We start from the raw sequence: 20,888 nt of genomic DNA on the forward strand, positions 1-20,888 counted from the left end.
CATGCCTCCTGTTGACGTAGATGTGTCGGACAGGTTAACACGTGATAATGTTGACAGTACGTGCAAACACAGTTGTACTACACTTAATTTTCCTCAAAGAAAAAAGCCCGCTAAGACGCTTGAAGGTGCGCGAACACCGTTTGAGTGGATCTGAGATATGTAATGATTTGCAGTTTTTTAAAAGATGGAAGCTTAAAGTGGGCTACTGTCTTATTCCAACATTGTGCATAGGTCGTCACTTCTGGATAAATAACTAAAATGTCTGGCTCTTCTCACAAGAATATGAGCCTGTGGGGGGCATTGAGCTGAGCCTCAACAGTGGGAGGGCACACAAAGGTAATGAAAACACAATTCATCTGCACTGACAAAGCGAAAAAATAACCAATGATACACTTTACAGTGCCAGCATTCTAATGTTACCATAGTACAAAAGTTTGCTATGTCGACCGACATTCCAAATTTTTAAGTGTAGAAATGAATAACATGCTTGAGATCATGTAACATGTCTACGATAAAATGCCACTCATGACGTGATGTATTTAATCAGCCTTTTTGTCTCTATGAATGAAAAGCAGCTCTGGAACTTTTTAGTTCTGCATGAAAGAGCAGTGTAGCCCTATATTAAGAAAATGAATTCCAGCAGTATTTTTGACAACCTTGTTTTCAGTGCTTGTGCAAATAATTTCTTTAAGCATAATGCTTGATCAGTATTAAAGGTTTAAGTTCAGCATGTTTTAGCACTTTTGAACGAAGGAATCCTCACCCTGTCACATGTAGCAAATTTAATTGCATAACATGTTGCACACTCACTTGAGTGCTGAGTAAATGCCAGCCTTCTTGGCATTTGCACAATGTGTGAAAGGCTTGCCTTGAGCAGTCTTGAGCTGATCTGCTGAAGCTTGAAGCATGTTACAAATGTAATCAGATAAAATCAAGTTGAAGTTCCCTTGTTCCTTTATGTGCGAAAGGGCATGTTCATTTTCTAATAATTTTAGTAAGTTAAAGAAAGTCTCCTGAGAGTTTGTAAAAACACTAGTTTGTCTTAACAAGCAGACAGTTGAATTACAGGACAGAACCATAACATTGCAATTTCTCAGAGGTTCATTTGGGGTTTTTATTTTTTTTTTGATAGTGCAAAGCGTGGCTCATTCTTTCTTTGGGCTCTGAAGTGATTGAGAAATACTTTTCTCGTTCTCATAAGATGCTGGAGGCAAAAGGACTAACCTGTACTGACAAGCGTGCCAAATTTTTGGCACCACTGCACAAGAACAGACAAAGTTTTGTTGACTGTGAGGACACATGAACAAGCAAAACATCACTACCTAAGCCTGCAGCCAGAAATTGAGAGTTGCATTGTGTAGCTGTGTGCATCATTTGTGTAATGCACATGTGCACCCAGGCTGTGTGTGGCATGCTTTCCTTGTTTTCCCCCTGGCTTTTAGTGCCCTGAAAACTTGTCTGAGCAGCTGTGTGTTGTTGTTTAGTGAATGCATGCTAATCAGGAAATAGTGCAGGAGCTTTTAAAAAGTTAGATGGATATGAAGCTATATAAAAATACAGCATTACGTTACAAAATGCAGTTGATATTTTGAAACGAAGGTTAGTAAGAAAATACTGAAGCAATGGTTGAGGAGGTTTAATTTCCAAAAGCAACAAAGTAGATATCAGAGATGTGAAACGCTCTGGCTTAATTTTAACCATCCAGGGCATTTTAATGGGCGTGCAAACTGCAGTACACAAGCGCTTTTGCATTCTACGACCATTGGAATGTGGTTGTGCCGCTTGGAATACCACGGCCACTGCGGCAGGTTGCACTACAATAATTAACATAGTTGCACGTGTTTGATGTTTGCTATGTCCTGTCTACAAAGAGTCTTAATAGCAAATGGCAAGCCACAAATTATAGGGTAATCTTGTGCGGTCATTGAAAATGAGGGTAGTTGTCATGGCAGTCCCTAAAATATTGCTCATGTCCAATTGTTATGCAGTATAAAGCATGCGCGTGGTTCACGCAGTGCAACTGAAGTGCTTTGTTGATTATTCACATTCACAGGCACAAATGGTTTGCCATTCACTTCTTGGGCACTATAAATTAATGCAGGAGTGAGTCTGTGGCCGCCGCTGAAGGGCAACTCCGGCAATTTTTCAGTGTCCACTGACCTTGATAAAATTTCGAATTTATGTTCTCTTCTGCATTCTGATTATCTGGGTCAAACTATATGACTGCAAGTCATTTAGTTTTCTTGAAAATAAATTTTGAAGATTGGTTGCATGTTCCTGACTCATGCCCATGAACGTATCACCTTTTTACTGGCTGCCCTATGTTTGTGACATTGGAGGCTACACCACCACCTCGCCCAGAAAGGACGAAGTTGGTTCCTTTTTCTACAAGACCACTTCCGACAATCGTCGTTTTGACTGCTGCAGCACATTGCATTGAGCTTGGGGCATGTCAGCTGCCTCGTGTGGCAATGGTGGGTCAAAAGCAAATGGCGATCCTTCAGCGCTCATACTGTTGCTGGAATCATCCTTGAAATCACTGCTGTGTAGTTTGAAAGAGCTGGGAAAGTTCCCCGTGTCATCAGAAGACATCGTGAGCATTGCTTCTTGGCGTTCGCACCACGTGTACTGCATATTTAGTATGCATCTGTGTGTTTTCATTGTGGTAGTGTAGGATCTGACATCATCGTAGACGTCACACAATGCAGCCACCTGTTTCGGTTTGATACCTCGTTTATTGGCTATTGATGACTTTCTAAGCAAATTGAACCAGCCTACTGGTGGCAGGACTGTCAATGCCATTTGAAAATGACTATATCTTAATATCTTAAAAAAAAAATGTTGGAGTTGCCCTTTAATGGCAAGAGCAGAGCAGATTTGGGCTAAGTATAGCTAAATATATGATAAAACATGTAAAAAATATTTTTTTTTTTATATAAGAGGCAGTGAGATGTTTGCAGTATGAGTAGACTTCTGTAAGTAATATATTACGCAGAGCATTGCATGCATGCTGGATTTATTTAGGGATCACTGCATTTCAAGGTGCACTGAGGAGAAATGTTGGTGATCCCAAAGCTACTAACAGAAGCATGCTAGAATGTTGCAATTCATAGCTGTGAGTCCTCTGTGCTGACTTTTTTTCCATTCTTGCCTACGTCAATGAAGAATGCTGCCTTTACAATAGGACTGACACTGTCACAAAGGCATTCTGACCCCTTGTGTGCGGTTGCGGATTCGGTTTCGCAGCTGTGCAACCACATTTCAGTGGGGGCAGAATGCAAAAATGCTTTTTTACCGATCTTTGTGTGTATGTTAAAAGACAGTACTTCGCGAAGTTCAAAATAATCCACAGTTGGTACCTTTCCTAGCCCCTGCATTGTTATGAGAGTTAAACACAGTCATTCACTCATCCAATTAATCATTCAATCTAATAAACACTGAATCAGAAGAGCAGCACACAATGTTCCTAAGAGTATGGCTGAGAGACGTTTTTAGCAGATGCAATGTCTGCAGAAGACAGCCACTTGTGAGTTGAACTGTTTCTTCTTTCTCTCCTGCCTCTGCATTTGTTCTCAATCAAGCCATTATGTTGTGCCAATGTGCAGGGGCCTGCCTGGATACTATGCCTCGTACGTGCCAACACCAGCGATGCCCTTCTACACCATGCAGTACCAATGTCTGTACCAGCCCACACCACCCATGGGTGTCTGCTGCCCTATGGAGGAGAGCATGCCATCAGTGGCTGACGAACCACCTGTTACTGCCATAGTGGCTCCTGCCACTGCAGCTACTTCTGGGGTGAGCAGTTAACTTGGCTTGTCCTGGCAGAGGGTTTAAGTGAATTTACATTTCAATGTACCTGTGGGACACCTTTGTCCACAAGATGGGCTGGTCACTAGTGAAGCAGTTCATGCACTTCTGAAGATGTGAAAAGTGATTGTTCATAGATAGAGTATAGATAGCAAACTGTACAATCATGTCAGTCATGCAATATGACAGGCATGTTTGAATTTGTTGTTGGAATAACTCTAAGAAACAGTTCACTTGAAATACACTTGCATAGGCCTTCCCTCGCAGATCTTTGTATGACACCACAAGTAAATCAAGCTTCAGAAGCATGTGTGAAGTACCATGAAATTTTTTGCCAACAAAAATGGCAGTGTGGCCAGTCTCTGTACTCGACTCATATGGCTCAAGTAGTGCCTTGAACCTAAAGATAACAACAAAGCTAAGTTTAGGTGCTTTATGTGAACCTGTGTTGCCTGTGGTCCTGAAGCCTAACGGACAATTGTGATGCGCCACTTAAAGTAAAAAAAAAGAGGTTCATTGGTTCTTTGCTTCAACATGTACACATGCCACGTTTGTAGTAGCATGCATGTCCTTTTCCTTTTACATTGCCTGAATTTGCTGAGTGGTCGGCACATTGGATTTGAATTAGGGACGTCCTTTTTTTGTTCAATAATCGATTATCATTGAGCTTACAAAATTAGGATAATTTGTTGTCATACTGTGGCAACACATAAAAATGTGGCAGCAGACATATCTATTCTGAAAACATGTCTTGTTAAGTGCTCTGCATGCCTTTTACGTTAATTAGAAAATTTTAAAGTTAAGATTCTGCCAGCAGCATGTTAGCTGTGATAATAGTGGGCCTGCATCAGCTACAGCCACATTCCTTTGCTATCCTTTCTCTCCCGCTTCAGTTTCCGAAAGTGTCAGCTTTGTAGTCTCGGCTTACACCTGCTATGAGGTGTCTCTTTTGGGTTTTGATTTTCACATCTCTGTTTTCAGCCACAGCAGCAGCCGTTGCAGCTACAGCAGCCCATGGTTCAAAATGCCAGAAGAAATAAAAAGAAAAGTAGAAGTGGACGCAGGAGAGAGAGTGCTTCACACAGGGATGCTAGTAAGTGTGCTCTTTGTGTGCCTGTGTGTGTGTGTGTGTTCGTGACTGTATACTCTAAAAAATGTTCGCACTGTTTGGAGTTAGGCTCCAAACAATAATTGTCATCAATCTTGCATGCAATTTCTTTATTTAGCATGGTGTGCTTGGTATTTTCCTCTGTCTTGCATTAGCAAAGCTGCATGCAGTACAGTGTTGGAGTGCTTTCTTCTACAGGCACTGAAGACTGCAGGAGTTGATGCAATTGCATATATTTAGGAGGTCATTCGAAAGAATACAGAGCTCACAAGAAAGAAGTCTTATTAGAGACTAAGTGGCACACTTCTCTCGGGTCGTTTTCTCGGGCCATCACGTGGGAAGATACTCTCGCTTTGTGTGACTAGCACTGGAAACGTCGGTGGGCGGCAGCGTTTCCACACTGTGATAAGATAGCATGCTTGGCACAGGGCTAAGAACGGCCTCACTCATAGATGCCAATGCATCTTGCGTTAGTCGGGCAAAATTAAAGGTATCCCCAAAAGTGCCTGTCCGAGAATATAACACACCACTTGTGATATGAAGTAATTTAATTTATGGCGAATCTAGTTTTTCGGACTCCCGATTATTTGGATGTTTTGGCGGTCCCCGTTGAGTCCAAATTATCAGTTGGTGACTGTAGCCTGATGCGACCCTTTTTGACATTGTAGTGCAGATTGCTTTCAATCTTTCTCAAAGTTAACTCGAAAGTGATTACATATAACAGTAATCCCGGATATATAAAGTTGCATATGTGAGACTGTATGGGAGTGATTTGGGGATAGTGCTTTTGCCGTCAGTTTGGGGAATGTTTACATTAATTTGAGCTAGACATTTGCGTCGTAATAGACAATGAAAAGCACCTGGGAAGCATGTTTGAAATATAGCTAGTTGATAGAATTTGGAATTTAGCATCAACATGCCAACCTACCACACTGTTACACCTTCATCATTGTGTTTAAGCAAAGAAAAGCTGTTTTTGTAACTTCCTCCATGTAAATGGAGATGCGGCCGTCCGCATCTAGCTGTGGTATAGTTAAACAAAAGAAATAGGTTTTTCTTGTTCGTTACATACTAGACGATAATACGGACAGACTTCAAACGCCAGAGCTGTCTTTGTCTTTGGGTTTGAGAAGTATGTCGATTTTATGCTGAATTCTACAACTGTGTTTCGCCACACAGCATACTTGGCCAAAGCTGTTGCGCCAGCTCATGGTGCCAGCTTTGACGCTGGTTCTAGCATGATCACAGCCATCATAGTTAAGGCCATTCTGATTTGTTGGGAAGTCTGCTTATGGAATTTCACTTAAGGTATACAGTGTGTACATATCAAGTCTACAGGTCTACCTGTGTATCATACTCATGCATAGGTTTATTGCCTCTATCAAACAGTCCAACTATCACTGTGAAAATAGGGGTCTGCGTTATGAAAATAATCTGGATAATAAAGTGCAATTTTTCGTATCTACATATCACACTATTTCCTGATCCTCTTTGAGTTCTATGTAGTATCTGGGTTCAATCAAATCTCACCAGTAGGAATTCTGCACCAGTTGGGCCAATTGTTAATACTGCAACATCCATACTCCAGAAAAAACTGTGCCAGATGGAGCTCAGTCAATGCCAGGTGGAGGGGGTGGCTACCCTATGCAAAGGATGTTCTCCAGTTGGGTTGGTTCTTACCAGTAATGAGCTGAAGGGTCACAAATAACTAGGGGTGGGTGAATATACGAAGTTCGAACTCAATATTACGCTGGCCATTTTAAGTTTAAAATGAACTATTTGGTACTTTCGAAAATGTAAACTAGCCAAATATTTTGCAACAACTGACTGTTGAAGTAGGGTTACTGTTTTCCGTCTACTTAACAAAGTATCCCAAATTATCAGAAGTGAAACAAGTGCAAAAGTTTTGAAAGCAATGCTGAAAGAAAATGTGTAACGCAAGCTGTGATTTAGGTTTCGCGGCATTAGCCTACATGAAAACTTTTGGTTTTTGCTTGTAGTATGTAATTTGTCTTTTGCACTGCACTGTGGTGCCACTCAAGTGGGCACTGCGAGAACCAAAATGTACGGCGTTGGGGCGCCACAGGATGGAGAGAGGAGTACGCTGCATGAAGTGAGCCGAATTGTTTTTGTGCATTTGTCAGTCATTCTTGTAATATTTGTTTTGTGTCACTGGATGCTTCCTGGGCAGGAGATCACTGCCGATAATGACTCCGGTGCGACTGACAACTGCAAGTTGTTGATATGTGATGACAGGCTTTTGTGCAGCTACGCCAACAAAACCCATCACCATGCAATGGGCCACTGAACGAATACATTGTACCATAACGTGATTGCCAGAATGCCTACACTTGTATTCATGTTTAGTCGTGCTCATTATGAATGCAAACGTGCTTTGGAAGTTAAAATACACGAACTTGAACACTTGCCCCAGCCGCCCACATTAAGTTTGAGCTGAGCTCAATTTCGCTCAGTGGAGGTTAGGCATAGCATATAGCAGCTGAGTTGATGCATTTTCCACTGTTAGACCTGTGCTGAACATACACAATAGGACAATAAAAATTGCTCTTATAGTTCAGTATTGACCATAGCTCTTGAACCCTTTGAGTGCAGAGTTTTTTTCTGGAGGTGAGCCATCCCAAGGGTCTTGTTTTTTCCCTCAGCTATTATAAAACAAACCCAATGGTTCATTCTTGGTCATTAAGAAGGGAAAAAATGACACGAATAATTGCAAATGCACTCTTAATATGGCCCTCACAATCCTATCTTCGTGATACATCGTTTACATAATTTTTGTTTTGACATGCACACTTCTGCGATAGCACTGCTGTGTGAGGGTAAAACAGAAAAAAGAAGAAAAAAGGAACCTGTTCTATAAACATACGACGGATGGCAGAAACATGCGATGGTGGCCTTGCGCTACGGTGCAAATATTTGAACTGAGAATCGCCATGGTAGCGGTCAACAAAGTCTGCGAGCCACCCTCCCATCTGCGGATGTGCTCTCCGTGTGGTGCAACTGTGCGCACAAAAAGGCGCATTTACAGCACTCTAAAAACTGAGACTGAGCAAGCTCAGAGAGATGAGAAAATATGCTTCTAGAATTATAGAGCAAATGGTGGAACTACCTCGATGTTCGCTAGCTTTGTGTTACTGCGCACATCTGACTAGAGAGGGGAATACATAAAAGTACTTGAGTGGCGCTCTACCCTTTGATGGTCGCAATTTTTCACGAAATGCAAACTCCGAGTGTCGACATTGTTAATTGCAGATTTAAAATCTTCAAAGTGACCTATATTGAAAAAATTACAGCAATTTTCTCAGAATGACCATTAAGTGAAAGGCATTTTTCCATAGGCATTGTTTATTCATGAATACAGATAGGCTTCCATAAATACTTATAATAAGAATAAAAGTGTAGATACACTGAAATATATATACAGTTGATGTTGTATATATCAAATTCGAAGGGACTCGTAAGATAGTTCCATATATCGATAATTCGAAATATGACTATCGGAAGCTTATCTGAGATATCCGCGTGTCTGTGACAGTTTCCCGAGGTTATGAAAAGCCAGAACTTGCCAATTTACTTCTACAAGACCGTGTCGACTGCACAAAGGTGGCTTATTTTTAGCTCACGAACGTTGCAAGTCGCTCGCACTGCGGAATGGTTCTTGCAGTGCTAACCCTAAAAGCCTGCGTTGCACAGACACAAGATCGTGGTGTGTATTGCACGCATCGAAGTGCATGTTGTGCCTTTTTATCAAGAAAAGGTAGAAGTAGACACACTGCAGAAGCGAACTAGCCTTTACGGATAGGGGCCGTGCCACCATCAGCACACTTGTACTGCATGCAAATTGCCCGTGAATGTGCCCGGGTGCGTGTCCGTTGTGTGCGCCATTTAAATGGCCGATTGTCATACGTGGGCAACGAGCCAGGTGTACTGTTGTGCTGGGTTTTGGAACCGATTTTCTGTTGGAACCAATCGTCCTCGCTTCTCGACTGTCCTAAAAAGTCATAAACCCATTGACATGGTCTGCCAACTAGTCTGCCTATGTTGGCGTTGGTGTCATATCGACTTCTTGTTAGCATCGGTGTTGCGTCGGCCTGCAGTGGGGCATACCGCACATTATCTGAATATTGTTGTGAACAGCTGGAATTTATACAAAAGCACTAGTGCAAATACTGCATTGTCAGCACTGCCCCTCCCCATATGAGTTTGCGTTCGCATTGACTACGCTGCATGCTACTCCTGCTATTCCATGCACACGTCGTCCGCTCCACAAACTGTTGACACCGTACGAAACGTTACGGCGCTTGCCACTGGGGCACAGCGCATGTGCACTCGGAGCTCGCAAAAAGCAGATTCAGTATTTCTTGCAGTCTAGTCATGTAGCAGTTTAATCTTTTACGCTACAGTCGAACCCACTTATAACGATACCGGTTTTAACAGTATATCGGTTATAACAATGAGAAGCTGCTGCACCATCAACTTTTGTATGTTTTCTATGGTGAAATAACCCGCTTGCAGCAATGCCCTCATGCTGCATTATCGGTTATAACGATGAAGTCTGGCTGCCGGGTGTCCGAGCCGAAAGGTAGTGAAATGCAAAATTCTCGAAGAGACAAAAAGAAAATGAGAAATTTGAGCTGCTGCACGATGGGCCCGCAGCTTCAACAGCCGCCGCGTGCTCATTTTCCTTGAAGGATGTCGGCGAGCTTTGCGTAAGCAATCAGGGCTGACGGACATAGGGTTTTCTTGTGCGAGCCAGTGAGAAGTATGCGGTGAGATGCTTGTGGGGATCTCGCCTCAGCGTTTCTTATGGATTTCTCAAGCTTACAGGCTGTCGCGGCAGCTTTCTCGCAATTTTTAGAAGGCCCCTTTGGGGGCCACCAAAGTGATGCCTCGGTGGTGCTCGCATATCGCTTGCCACCTGGGACCCCTCTTTGCAGTTGTTATAGCAGTGCCATTCTTTAACACCGACAGCCGCGGCTTGTTACTTGCAAACGGAGTGCCCAGAAAGCAAGAGTGAACACAATAGGCAGCCAGATGGAGGAAGGTGGTGGGGAGAGGCACTGGCCTCCCCGCCATTATAGTTTTCTGACATCTGCTCTACCATCCTCCTATTTTGATTTTTTTCATGCAGTATGGTTATAATTATCGGTTATAACAATGGTATTTTCATGGCACTTGAATATTGTTATAAATGGGTTCGACTGTATAACCACTGACGTCTTTCTTGGAATGGGCCCTTTTCTATGGGTCTTCAGCACACAAGTTCTTCAGCAGGTTTTGGTCTTTTTTAACAACCACTTATTTGTCGTTTTTGGAAAGCTAGTCATACAGCAGCCATTGATTCTTGAACAACTTGTTTGCAATTGGGCTCTAAAGATGTATGGAGGCTGCCTGTGAAGTTGTTTTATTAACAATTAGTGATCTTCTGTTTAAAGCTCATGCTGATTGTCCGTAGGAGTGGGCTGTGTTGTTTTTGACTTACCAGTGCAAGCTTGGTACCTAATTACAGTTGAACCTCGCAATAACGAAATCGGCGGGAAACGCGAAAAAATTCGCTGTCGCGAGAATTTCGTTGTTGCAAAAAGAGACAGCACAGATAGGTAATGCATCGCAGAACAAAACTTTACTCTCCAAATTCCGTTAGCCTACTTTGCAAGCTTTGCTCGAGGATATAGAACCGCATTGTTGACAGCGCAAAGTGTGCCGCATGCGTCGACCAGCAGTGGCAGTACTGCCGTAGCGCCGAATTCTCGGTCAACTGCTTTTGGAGATGCGATCACTTGCCGAGATTTTGCGTAACTCGGCACCGGACGCAGAGCAACAGCGCATGCAGCAGCATTTCTCCAGCGCACGCTGTTGCCCGTAGGCGCCGCCGCAGCCGGTGCCGATCGCAAAAGTGATCGTATCTCGTGTACGCGAAGGCAAACGATCGAGATAACGGCCCTTTCGCGCAAATCTACATCCGCGGTAGAATCCGCACACGATGCCTGTCGGGTGGCACCAAAACCAGCGTTCTTGAAGCAAGGGATGCGTATTCCCGGATGATCGGTCAATCATGGCCCCATGCATGACACTCCATATGCCGCGACCGCCGTCTCAAGCGCCATAAACAATTCCACATAGGTGGGACGTGGTTTTCTTTGTTCTTGCTGCATTTTTCTCACCGAGGCGCACATTACGCAGTGCACTGCCGCGATCGGGGATTGTTGTTCGAAACGCGCGTCCAGTTTGCGTTCAGTCTCTCCTCACGCGATTGGCCTAGGCCTCGCCGTGTCGTCAACCGCGGGGAACGCAAAATGAACGCGCGTTTCGAACAACGATCTCGCCTGGTAGGCGTGCAAACACCGTCGTCACATGTCAGTAGCAACGTGCGTGCCGCTCATGGTGCCGCTTCAAACGGGCGATCAACAAACAAGATGGCGGCCATGACGTGTTTCTAGCGCACTGATCGCTTCCGGCGCTTGGTTGTTCTTGTGAACAAAAATGGCGGCGCCCACACAACTGTAATGTGGTGGTATTTTACGCAATTTTAATGCAAAAAAATCGCATTTGAGCACATTTTGGAGCCTGCTAGCCTTACGCAATATGCGGAGTTACGTTCCAGCAAATTTCGTTGATGCGGGATTGCAGTAAAGCTACATTTCGTTACCGAGAGGTACGAAATGCATTGAATCCTATGGCCGTTCGCCGGGGATACGAAAATGTTTCGTTGTCGCGGGAATTTCGTTGTTGCGGTATTTCGTTATCGTGGGTTCCGACTGTATACGAAAATAAATATTGCTGTTATAAATATGCATGCTTGTGTGGGTCTATTCCATTCAATATACGATACTCTTTATATTCAATTCGTATTTGAAAAATTTCATATTTGGTCACCTCTACATATGTTGACGCGAAATAAGTTGGCACATGATGACACTGGCCCCTTGAGGCAAGAACAAGGAAGTTCGCGGTTGCGCGCGCACTCTCCGAAGATCAGCCATTGCTAAAGGCAGTCATTTTTTTGCCAATCTGTCGCTGGTGAACTATTTTAGCTTATACTAGCTGGATGACATTTCTGGTGGAGGTGTGGGCTATATCACGCTGTACGCGTTTGAGGGTGGTGGACGGCGTACTGCTTCAGCGTAATTCATTTCAGCACGCGGTCCCTGCTGTGGTGCCTCGTACGGTCCAGGAACATGGATGGCCTGTCCGACCTCGGCGCGCACCATTTCCACAATGGAAAGTTGTCCCATAGGGGCAGCGGTCGTCTGCATCTTCTGCAATTCCTCCTTGATGACAGCCCTGATGAGTTCTCACAAGGTGCCGATGTCGTTACTGAGCGTAACTGCAGAGAGCTCCTGTGAAATCACGGCGTCGCTGTTGTATTGCCTGGCCCGCGGTTGAAGGGCCTTTTCCATGGTAGTGGCTTCATCATGGAACTTCGCAACTGCCGTCGGCGGGTTTCAAATGAGGCCAGCAAAGATTTCCTCTTTGACGCCGCGCATTTGGTGGCACACCTTCTTTGTTTCAGTCATAGAAGGGTCTGTACGTCTGAAGAGCCTATTCATGTCTTCTACACACGCCAGCACTCGCTCAATCGGGCCTTGAATTCTCGCCTCCATTGCTAACTCCGCCCTTTCCTTCCTGTCTATCCTGGCGAAGGCATTGAGGAACTGCTGTCGAAATTCTTCCCATGACGTCAATGTCGCCTCGTGGTTTGCAAACCATGTTTTCGTGGAATCTTAAGAGCGAAGTACACGTAGGGCCAAACAATGAAACCCTCCTTACCTCAGTAAGGAAGCCTTCATTGCGGTGAGGCCACCTTATGTCACTTTAAAAGCTTCCTTACTGAGGCACCCTCAGCGAAGGCTTCCTTGGTGCTTCCTCAGCGTAAGGTGGCTGCGAAGCTACCTTCATGCGTCCTTGCGCAGCTCCTGGCCCTGAACGAGCGCTTCACCTCACTGCTTAGCCACGTGATGTTTGCTTGCGCATGCGCACTGTCACCCGCCTGTGGAGAAGCGCGAGCACGGTACGTCTTGCCAGGCGTGTTCGTTTCAGTTGCACGTTCGGCATGAGTAGCGTTCGTAGGCGTTGCTAGGTGTTGCATGGCGCCGGCGGGGCCAGCGCTGCTGGAGCCTATCAAGTTCTGCGCTATAATGTGGTACTTTTCTTACTTTTATTAAACAAAAGTAGAAGAAAGCTTGCACGCGTCTCTACATCAGCACTTCAATTTAAAAATCATGCGACGATACAACATCTTTTTATTGAATAATGGTGTTCGCGTAAAGCTCTTAAGAGATCATCTTGAACCCAGGCATGCGGCAACCATTCCTTACGTAAGGATGGGCGAAGGGAGCTTTCAGAGTACGCTTGCTTCCTCCATCGGTCCTTTTCTGTCAGGAGGCCTCATGTAAGGTTAGGAAACGGTCGAAGGAAAGGAACATTTCATTGTTTGGGCCGTAGCGTAGCTTACGCTCGTGGGTCCAGTCGTTGAGGTTGGTAACCCAGTCAAAACGGTCAAGCCAGTCATCGGTGTCCTCTGTGATTGACGACCACGTGCGATGCTACAGTAGTGGCAGGAGGTGGTTGGTTCGTTATTCTAGTTCGTTTGGGTAGCAGACCGTGCTGTGGCTGCAGTCCCTGGAGACGTCAGCTGGTATGTACTTACACAGGGGTAAGCTCGGCCGAACTCCTCGCTGGGCTTAGCTCTGGGGTGTACCCCACGTCATCCTTGCAAAACAAGTGGATAATTGTGGCAACTGACTATTTAAATCGCAATGTGGAGATGAAAGCTGTGCCGTGGGGAACTGCTGCTAAAGTCGCCAGCTTCTTGGTCCACAACATCATGCTTCATCATGGTGCACCCGCTGTACTCATTACTGACTGCGGTGCAGTGAAGTTATTGCAACAAGTCGTCACGCTAATGCACACCGACCACCGAAAGACCACAGCCTATCATCCCCAAACTAACGGCTTAGCAGAGCGCCTAAACAGAACATTGGCCTACATGCTCTCCATGTACATTGATGTGGAACACAAAACATGGGATGAAATTTTGCCATACGTGACGTTTGCTTACAGTACCGCTGTGCAGGAGACCGCCGAGTTTGCACCATTCGAGAAATGTAACGTTGTTTTTAAAGATGCACTTCTGCACAACCAGCTTCATATTCTGATGTTTATCTGTCATTTAAGTGATTGTGTTGTTCATTGTTTATTTTGGCTGTTGGGGAATTGGTACTTTATTGCTACAGTAAGCAACCGGCACTCTAGAAATCGGATAATTTTGGCCTGCTTGATAATAATAATAATAATAATAATAATAATAATAATAATAATAATAATAATAATAACCTTTATTTCCATCGAGATGATGGAGGAGGTTGTGGGTAAAAGCTGCTCGTAAACGGCAGCTTGACAAAGGCCCACAGCCCCCTTCTACAGGGCAACAACAGCAAAGCAGGCAAAGACACACACATGTATACACATAATCTCTTCGCAATTTAGCAGAGCCAAAAATAACAGGATCATTTCATAAATGAAATAAAAATGGAAACAAAGAAAATAGAACAACAATGAATACAATAAGTACAGAGGGTATAAAGCTGTACAATAAACAGGATTAAGTATACACATTATAGGAATACAGGTGGAGTTACTAAGAATGTGTGCAGTGAAGCTGTCGTAATTCACATTTAGATATTTTAAGTAGGTCAGTCCCGGATTTTTTACAGTTGTTTAATAGAGTTGGAAGTGTGAAGGATAATTTTTCCATTGTGTAATTGGTTCTAGGAGTTGGTACAATCCACTCCTGTTTATGATGGGTGGGGTAAAACACAGTGCTCTTTTTCAGTAATGACAACTCATGCAGAGATTCAAGATGATATTTTAGTTCGCGCTGGAATGCAAGTGCTAGCTTATAATTGTAAAGATTGAATACTGGTATCATGTATGCTTTGGAGAAAAAATGGAATTCTGAATTTGTACATTTCAGAACCTCTGGCACCTACTCCCTAGAACCAATGTCTAACAGATAAAAATTTCAAGTGCTGCACAGTGTCTTGCTCCATTTTTAGTGCACAATCCACACATGTGATGTCTTAGATATGGCGGTCGTAAGCAATTTTGATACTAATCAAATTATTGCTCTCCCTCTTGTCATTCCCGAGGTGATTCTTGGCCTTCCATGTGCAATTTAGGTGCTGTAAAGAAATATTCATCAACTTAGCACCAAACTAAGTTTCGGTCACTGGCCATGCAGACTTCTTATGTAATGGCAGTAGTTCGGCCTAAGGAAGTAGTAGTTTTGACAAAAATTAACTGTTGGCAGGGTCGTCACAGGAAGCTTGCTGTTAATGAGTATAAGTAGCCACCGTCAGTGATCGGGCCTGAGATATGCTGACAGTCACTTTCTGATTCGTTGGCGACTGCTTGGTGATTAAGCTTGCTTATGAATCTACTACTAGACAGAAGGGTTACAGAAACGTGAAATCAGAAACAGTGAAAAAGGAGGGAGTTAAGAGATTTTTCCAGTATATGAGGTGGTTTGAGTAAGAATGACAATCTCCCTGGCTGGCAGAGATGCTCCAGCCAGCCCTTGCGGCCATAGGGGCTATATGTTTAGCTAGTGTCATGTGATTATTGTGGTGCTGTTTGAGGTGAGAGAACTTTTTGCCTACTTGATTGTAGAGTTGTGCTGTTCTCCATTAATGAAGTACAGAAGGGCTACTAGAAGCAAAGTTGCAATAATTCCTATTCTAATCCCACTATAAGGAAAGCCTTTGCATGTCTGAATACCGCTTGAATTCCACAGAACTGTCTGAACATGCAGCTTCACTTCAGAACCATCTTCTGTTTACTTGTGTGTTCTGGTTGCATGGCAGTCTCATGTGCTGTCGCTTTTCTTGTGCAGTGACAGCAGTCGATGCAAACACAAGCGCCCTGCCCGAGTTTGGGCAGGCTTCAGGGAGGAGCGGTGCAGGTGCAGCGAGGGTCACTACTGTCGACCGTGAAGAGTGGCAGGGAGGGCTGGCCAGCCCAGACTTCTCCAGCAGCTCCGAGTTCCCGTCGCTGCCTGTGCAGGACTTTCCACAACGGCAGTCACCTTCGGGCATCAGCTACTCTACGGCACTACAGCAGCAGAAAGCACCCCGGCCACCTGCAGTTCCCTCTGGGGCCACGACAAACAGGGACACAGAAGAGCTGGGGTCGTCTACAGCGGGGGTGAACACGCGAAACATACAACAAGGACGTCGCGGTGGTGGCAACAGTAGCAGCAGCAGCCCCAACGATGCAAATAACAAGCATCACAAAAGAGGCAGTGGGTCGCGCAAACATCGGCGTGGTGGTGGTGGTGGGGGGGCTGGTGTTGGTGGCGGGATTGAAGGGGTCAGGCGTGTGGAAGACACAGAACCATCAACAAGGATGCAGCATCACCAGCAGGAGAGGAGGGGCCCAAAGAGAAGTGGCGGGGGAGCGAAGGCAGCTGTGCCAGCCATCGACGGAGGTGCTGAGAAGCATCAGTTCGAGGCCCCCGAAAAGGACAAATCGGAGCTGAGGCATGAAACAGAAGCTGTTGTACAAAATGTACCTAGGTGAGCCTGCCTGGCATCATCATTGCCATTTTAGCGATGTTGTTGTTAAATTTAGTGACTTTCTTGCCTGTTTAGCGACAAATTTTTCAATTTAGCCACCGGCAATTTTTTTAGCGACGCAACAGCAATTGGCCGCTTTTTAGTGATATCAGAGTTGCGAAAGTTACTTCGAATATAGCCTGCTGGTATGCACTTTATTTTTCAAAAGCTACATGTGAGCAGCCGAAATTAGCTGTATGACGCATAGGCTCTGTGGCTATGATAAAAGCATGGGTTGCTTTCACAGGATTCATGGTGCACTCCCAAAATGAATTTTTTTTAATCTATATTTATACAGCAGGACCTCGTTGATATGCTCCCGTTATGTATGTTTTCCCAGCACCAACGTTCGCAATTGAGAATGCAAAGAATGACTCAATTGAGTTACTCATTTTTTACTGGTTCATACATTCCTGGAAAACACGATTCTTCGACACCAACATTCAGTAGGTCTCCAAACTGTGATCGTATGATACGTTTTCCAGCCGCTAGATCCCATGCAAACACACTGTTTTCTTATTACATGCATTTCGGACAAATCAGTACTGCAAAGAGCCTTCACATAGACCAAGGGGCAGAATCGTAATATTTGACGTGCATAAAGGTCCCCTAATTGTCATCACCATGTTGACATGTGACCTCGTGCGTCTTGCAGAATTATGCTATCCTTTTGGCAGTGCTGAGAACTAGAAAATTTTCAGGAATAATATAAATCAAGTGCCCTTGCATGCTAGAAAAAAACCAGATTGTTTGTGTTTTTCTTCAACCGTGCTGCATTTGGAACCTTGTATTCCAAGGGTAAATGTCGAATTTTAGCTGTCATTGTGTGTTATGTAGACGTATAATGGTAAAGTAAATGCCCACTTCACACTACAGTAAAAGTGGGTTAATTCCCCCCTCATTAATTCGAATTAATAGATTGTAAGATATTGTGACGACGGTCCAAGAGCTGTGCCGTCATTCCTACATTTACTTCGACAGAAGCGCGAAAGCGGCTGCGGCGAACAATGTAGCAGGCTTCCAGAACAACACTGCGTATGCTTAGCTTGAGCCTCGAGCATGCGCCAGCGAACTTTGTTTTTGTCCGAGCACCAACCAAAGCGCACTGCGTTGCGGCGTTGGTGGGCGCTACAGGGCCCCCCCGACTATATGGGACGCCGATAAAGCAAGTTAGGGAAGCCAAGTGTCAAAGGGGTCCATGGGCAGTCCAAGTACAGTGTAACGTGTGTACAGTGCTCACGGAATGAAATGGGACACAGAGCATTTAGTAGAACCCTACTGCCAGTGGGCGCTACAGGAGAATTCAAACAAAGTAGCGGTCTGGCCATGCTACATAGAGCCCCATGTATTGAAAAGCTTGTTAATTTGAGTGCTAAACAGGTCTGCCATGGATAATTCGAACAGTGCGCCACCATAGCCAGCTCGCAGTCTCTGTCACAGTTAAGCGCTAGATGGAGCAACATACCTATCACTGCCATCATCGCATGTTTTTAGGGGTCAGCACTTAGTTTATTTGCAAATGCTCTGCTGCATCATCATGGACAGTGGATTACGATGCGCATTTGGTGGCAACCTCAGGGTTGACCACTCTCTCTCAATCTCCAGTGCAGTCGCAACGGTTGAGCCAGCGAGTGTGGAAGCTGTGCCTTTTTTTTTTTTGTGTCTGCCGAGACATGTGTACCGTTGACAGACACACCTTGCGTGCCACTATGTACTGCGCCAAAACGTTGAAGGAAAAATTGTAAATTGTATGGGAAGTAGAAACAGGGAAGCAGAGCACGAACAAAATCCCCAAGTACAAAATACCGAGAAGCATGCTGTCAACGTACATCCGGGACAAGAATATGATGATTGAGGATGCTTACGAAGCTGAAACTTTCGCCAAGGACAGAGTAAGGATTCGTGCTGCTAAGCACTCAGACCTCGAGACAGCATCGCTTGCATGGATTAAAAAAAGGGAAACAGGACATCCCGTTGAGTGACCCCATCGTCATAGCAAAAGCAGGCGATTTCGTGCAGCACCTGAACATCTCCGACTTCGCCACTTCGGAAGGATTGTTTCACTGCTTTGGGGAATGGCATGACCGTGCTTGTCGTCCTCAATTTAAATAGAACCCTTTTCGTAAGCCTCCAGGTTTCTGCCCCGTATGTGAGTACTGGTAAAACACAGCTGCTATACACTTTTCTCTTGAGGGATAATGGCAACCTGCTGTTCTTGATCTGCGAATGCCTGCCGCATGCACCCCAGCCCATTCTTATTCTTCTGATTATTTCAGTCTCGTGATCTGGATCCGTGGTCACTACCTGCCCTAAGTAGACGTATTCCCTTACCACTTCCAGTGCCTCGTTACCTATCGTAAACTGCTGTTCTCTTCCGAGACTGTTAAACATTATTTAAGTTTTCTGTAGATTTATTTTCAGACCCACCCTTCTGCTTTGCCTCTCCAGGTCAGTGAGCATGCATTGCAATTGGTCTCCTGAGTTACTAAGCAAGGCAATATCATCAGCGAATCGCAAGTTGCTAAGGTATTCTCCATCAACTTTTATCCCCAATTCTTCCCACTCCAGGTCTCTGAATACCTCCTGTAAACATGCTGTGAATAGCATTGGAGATATCGTATCTCCCTGTCTGACGCCTTTCTTTATTGGGATTTTGTTGCTTTCCTTACGGAGGACTACAGTGGCCGTGGAGCCGCTATAGATATCTTTCAGTATTTTTACATATGGCTCGTCTGCACCCTGATTGCGTAATGCCTCCATCACTGCTGAGGTTTCGACTAAATAAACGCTTTTTCGTAATCAATGAAAGTTATATATAAGGCTTGGTTATATTCCGCACATTTCTCTGTCACCTGATTGATAGTGTGAATATGGTTTATTGTTGAGTAGCCTTTACGGAATCCTGCCTGGTCCTTTGGTTGACAGAAGTCTAAGGTGTTCCTGATTCTATTTGCGATTACCTTAGTAAATACTTTGTAGGCAACGGACAGCAAGCTGATCGGTCTATAATTTTTCAGGTCCTTGGCGTCTCCTTTCTTATGGATTAGGATTATGTTAGCGTTCTTCCAAGACTCCGGTACGCTCGAGGTCATTAGGCATTGTGTATACAGGGTGGCCAGTTTTTCTAGAACAATGTGCCCATCATCCTTCAACAAATCTGCTGTTACCTGATCCTCCCCAGCTGCCTTCCCCCTTTGCATAGCTCCCAAGGCGTTCTTCTTCCGGCGTTACTTGTGGGATTTCGAATTCCTCTAGACTATTCTCACTCACAGTATCTTCGTGGGTGCCACTGGTACTGTATAAATCTCTATAGAACTCCTCAGCCACTTGAACTATCTCATCCATATTAGTAATGATATTGCCGGCTTTATCTCTTAACGCATACATCTGATTCTTGCCTATTCCTAGCTTCTTCTTCACTGCTTTTAGGCTTCCTCCATTCCTGAGAGCATGTTCAATTCTATCCATATTATAATTCCTTATGTCCGCTGTCTTACGCTTGTTGATTAACTTCGAAAGTTCTGCCAGTTCTATTCTAGCTGTAGGGTTAGAGGCTTTCATACATTGGTGTTTCTTGATCGGATCTTTCGTCTCCTGCAATAGCTTACTGGTATCCTGTCTAACGGAGTTACAACCGACTTCTGTTGCACACTCCTTAATGATGCCCATAAGATTGTCGTTCATTGCTTCAACGCTAAGGTCCTCTTCCCGAGTTAAAGCCGAATACCTGTTCTGTAGCTTGATCCGGAATTCTTCTAGTTTCCCTCTTACCGCTACCTCTTTGATTGGCTTCTTGTGCACCAGTTTCTTCCGTTCCCTCCTCAAGTCTAGGCTAATTCGAGTTCTTACCATCCTATAGTCACTGCAGCGCACCTTGCCGACCACGTCCACATCTTGTATGATGCCAGGGTTAGCGCAGAGTATGAAGTCAATTTCATTTCTAGTCTCGCCATTCGGGCTCCTCCACGTCCACTTTCGGCTATCCCACTTGCGGAAGAAGGTATTCATTATCCGCATATTATTCTGTTCCGCAAACTCTACTAATAATTCTCCCCTGCTATTCCTAGAGCCTATGCCATATTCCCCCACTTACTTGTTTCCAGCTTGCTTCTTGCCTACCTTGGCATTGAAGTGGCCCATCAGTATAGTGTATTTTGTTTTGACTTTATCCATCGCCGATTCCAAGTCCTCATAGAAGCTTTTTAAAGCAGTGACTCTTTAAAGCAGTGAAACGCAACACTGAAGCGTTGTGCGGAAGCTGAGAGTATGTCAGGACAGTTGAGGTTGGCAATTACCAGCTGTTGAGAGAGAATCTCACTTTTGACAAAGTTCGGGCC

At 44.6% G+C, this 20,888-nt stretch overlaps 1 protein-coding gene across 2 annotated transcripts in view; it reads left to right on the top strand.

Annotated features, from left to right (window-relative positions):
• The window catches only part of Sbp2 (SECIS-binding protein 2), a 97,980-nt gene that overhangs the window by 1,552 nt on the left and 75,540 nt on the right, over positions 1 to 20,888 (top strand). For both annotated transcript variants that reach the window (XM_050179344.3, XM_050179345.3), the window contains 3 exons: positions 3,606 to 3,798; positions 4,792 to 4,903; positions 15,831 to 16,512. In XM_050179344.3, the coding sequence (XP_050035301.1) occupies positions 3,606 to 3,798; positions 4,792 to 4,903; positions 15,831 to 16,512 (987 nt within the window). The remainder of the gene's footprint in view (positions 1 to 3,605; positions 3,799 to 4,791; positions 4,904 to 15,830; positions 16,513 to 20,888) is intronic.

This window comes from Dermacentor andersoni, chromosome 5 (assembly GCF_023375885.2).
Source record: "Dermacentor andersoni chromosome 5, qqDerAnde1_hic_scaffold, whole genome shotgun sequence".
NCBI lineage: Eukaryota > Metazoa > Arthropoda > Arachnida > Ixodida > Ixodidae > Dermacentor > Dermacentor andersoni.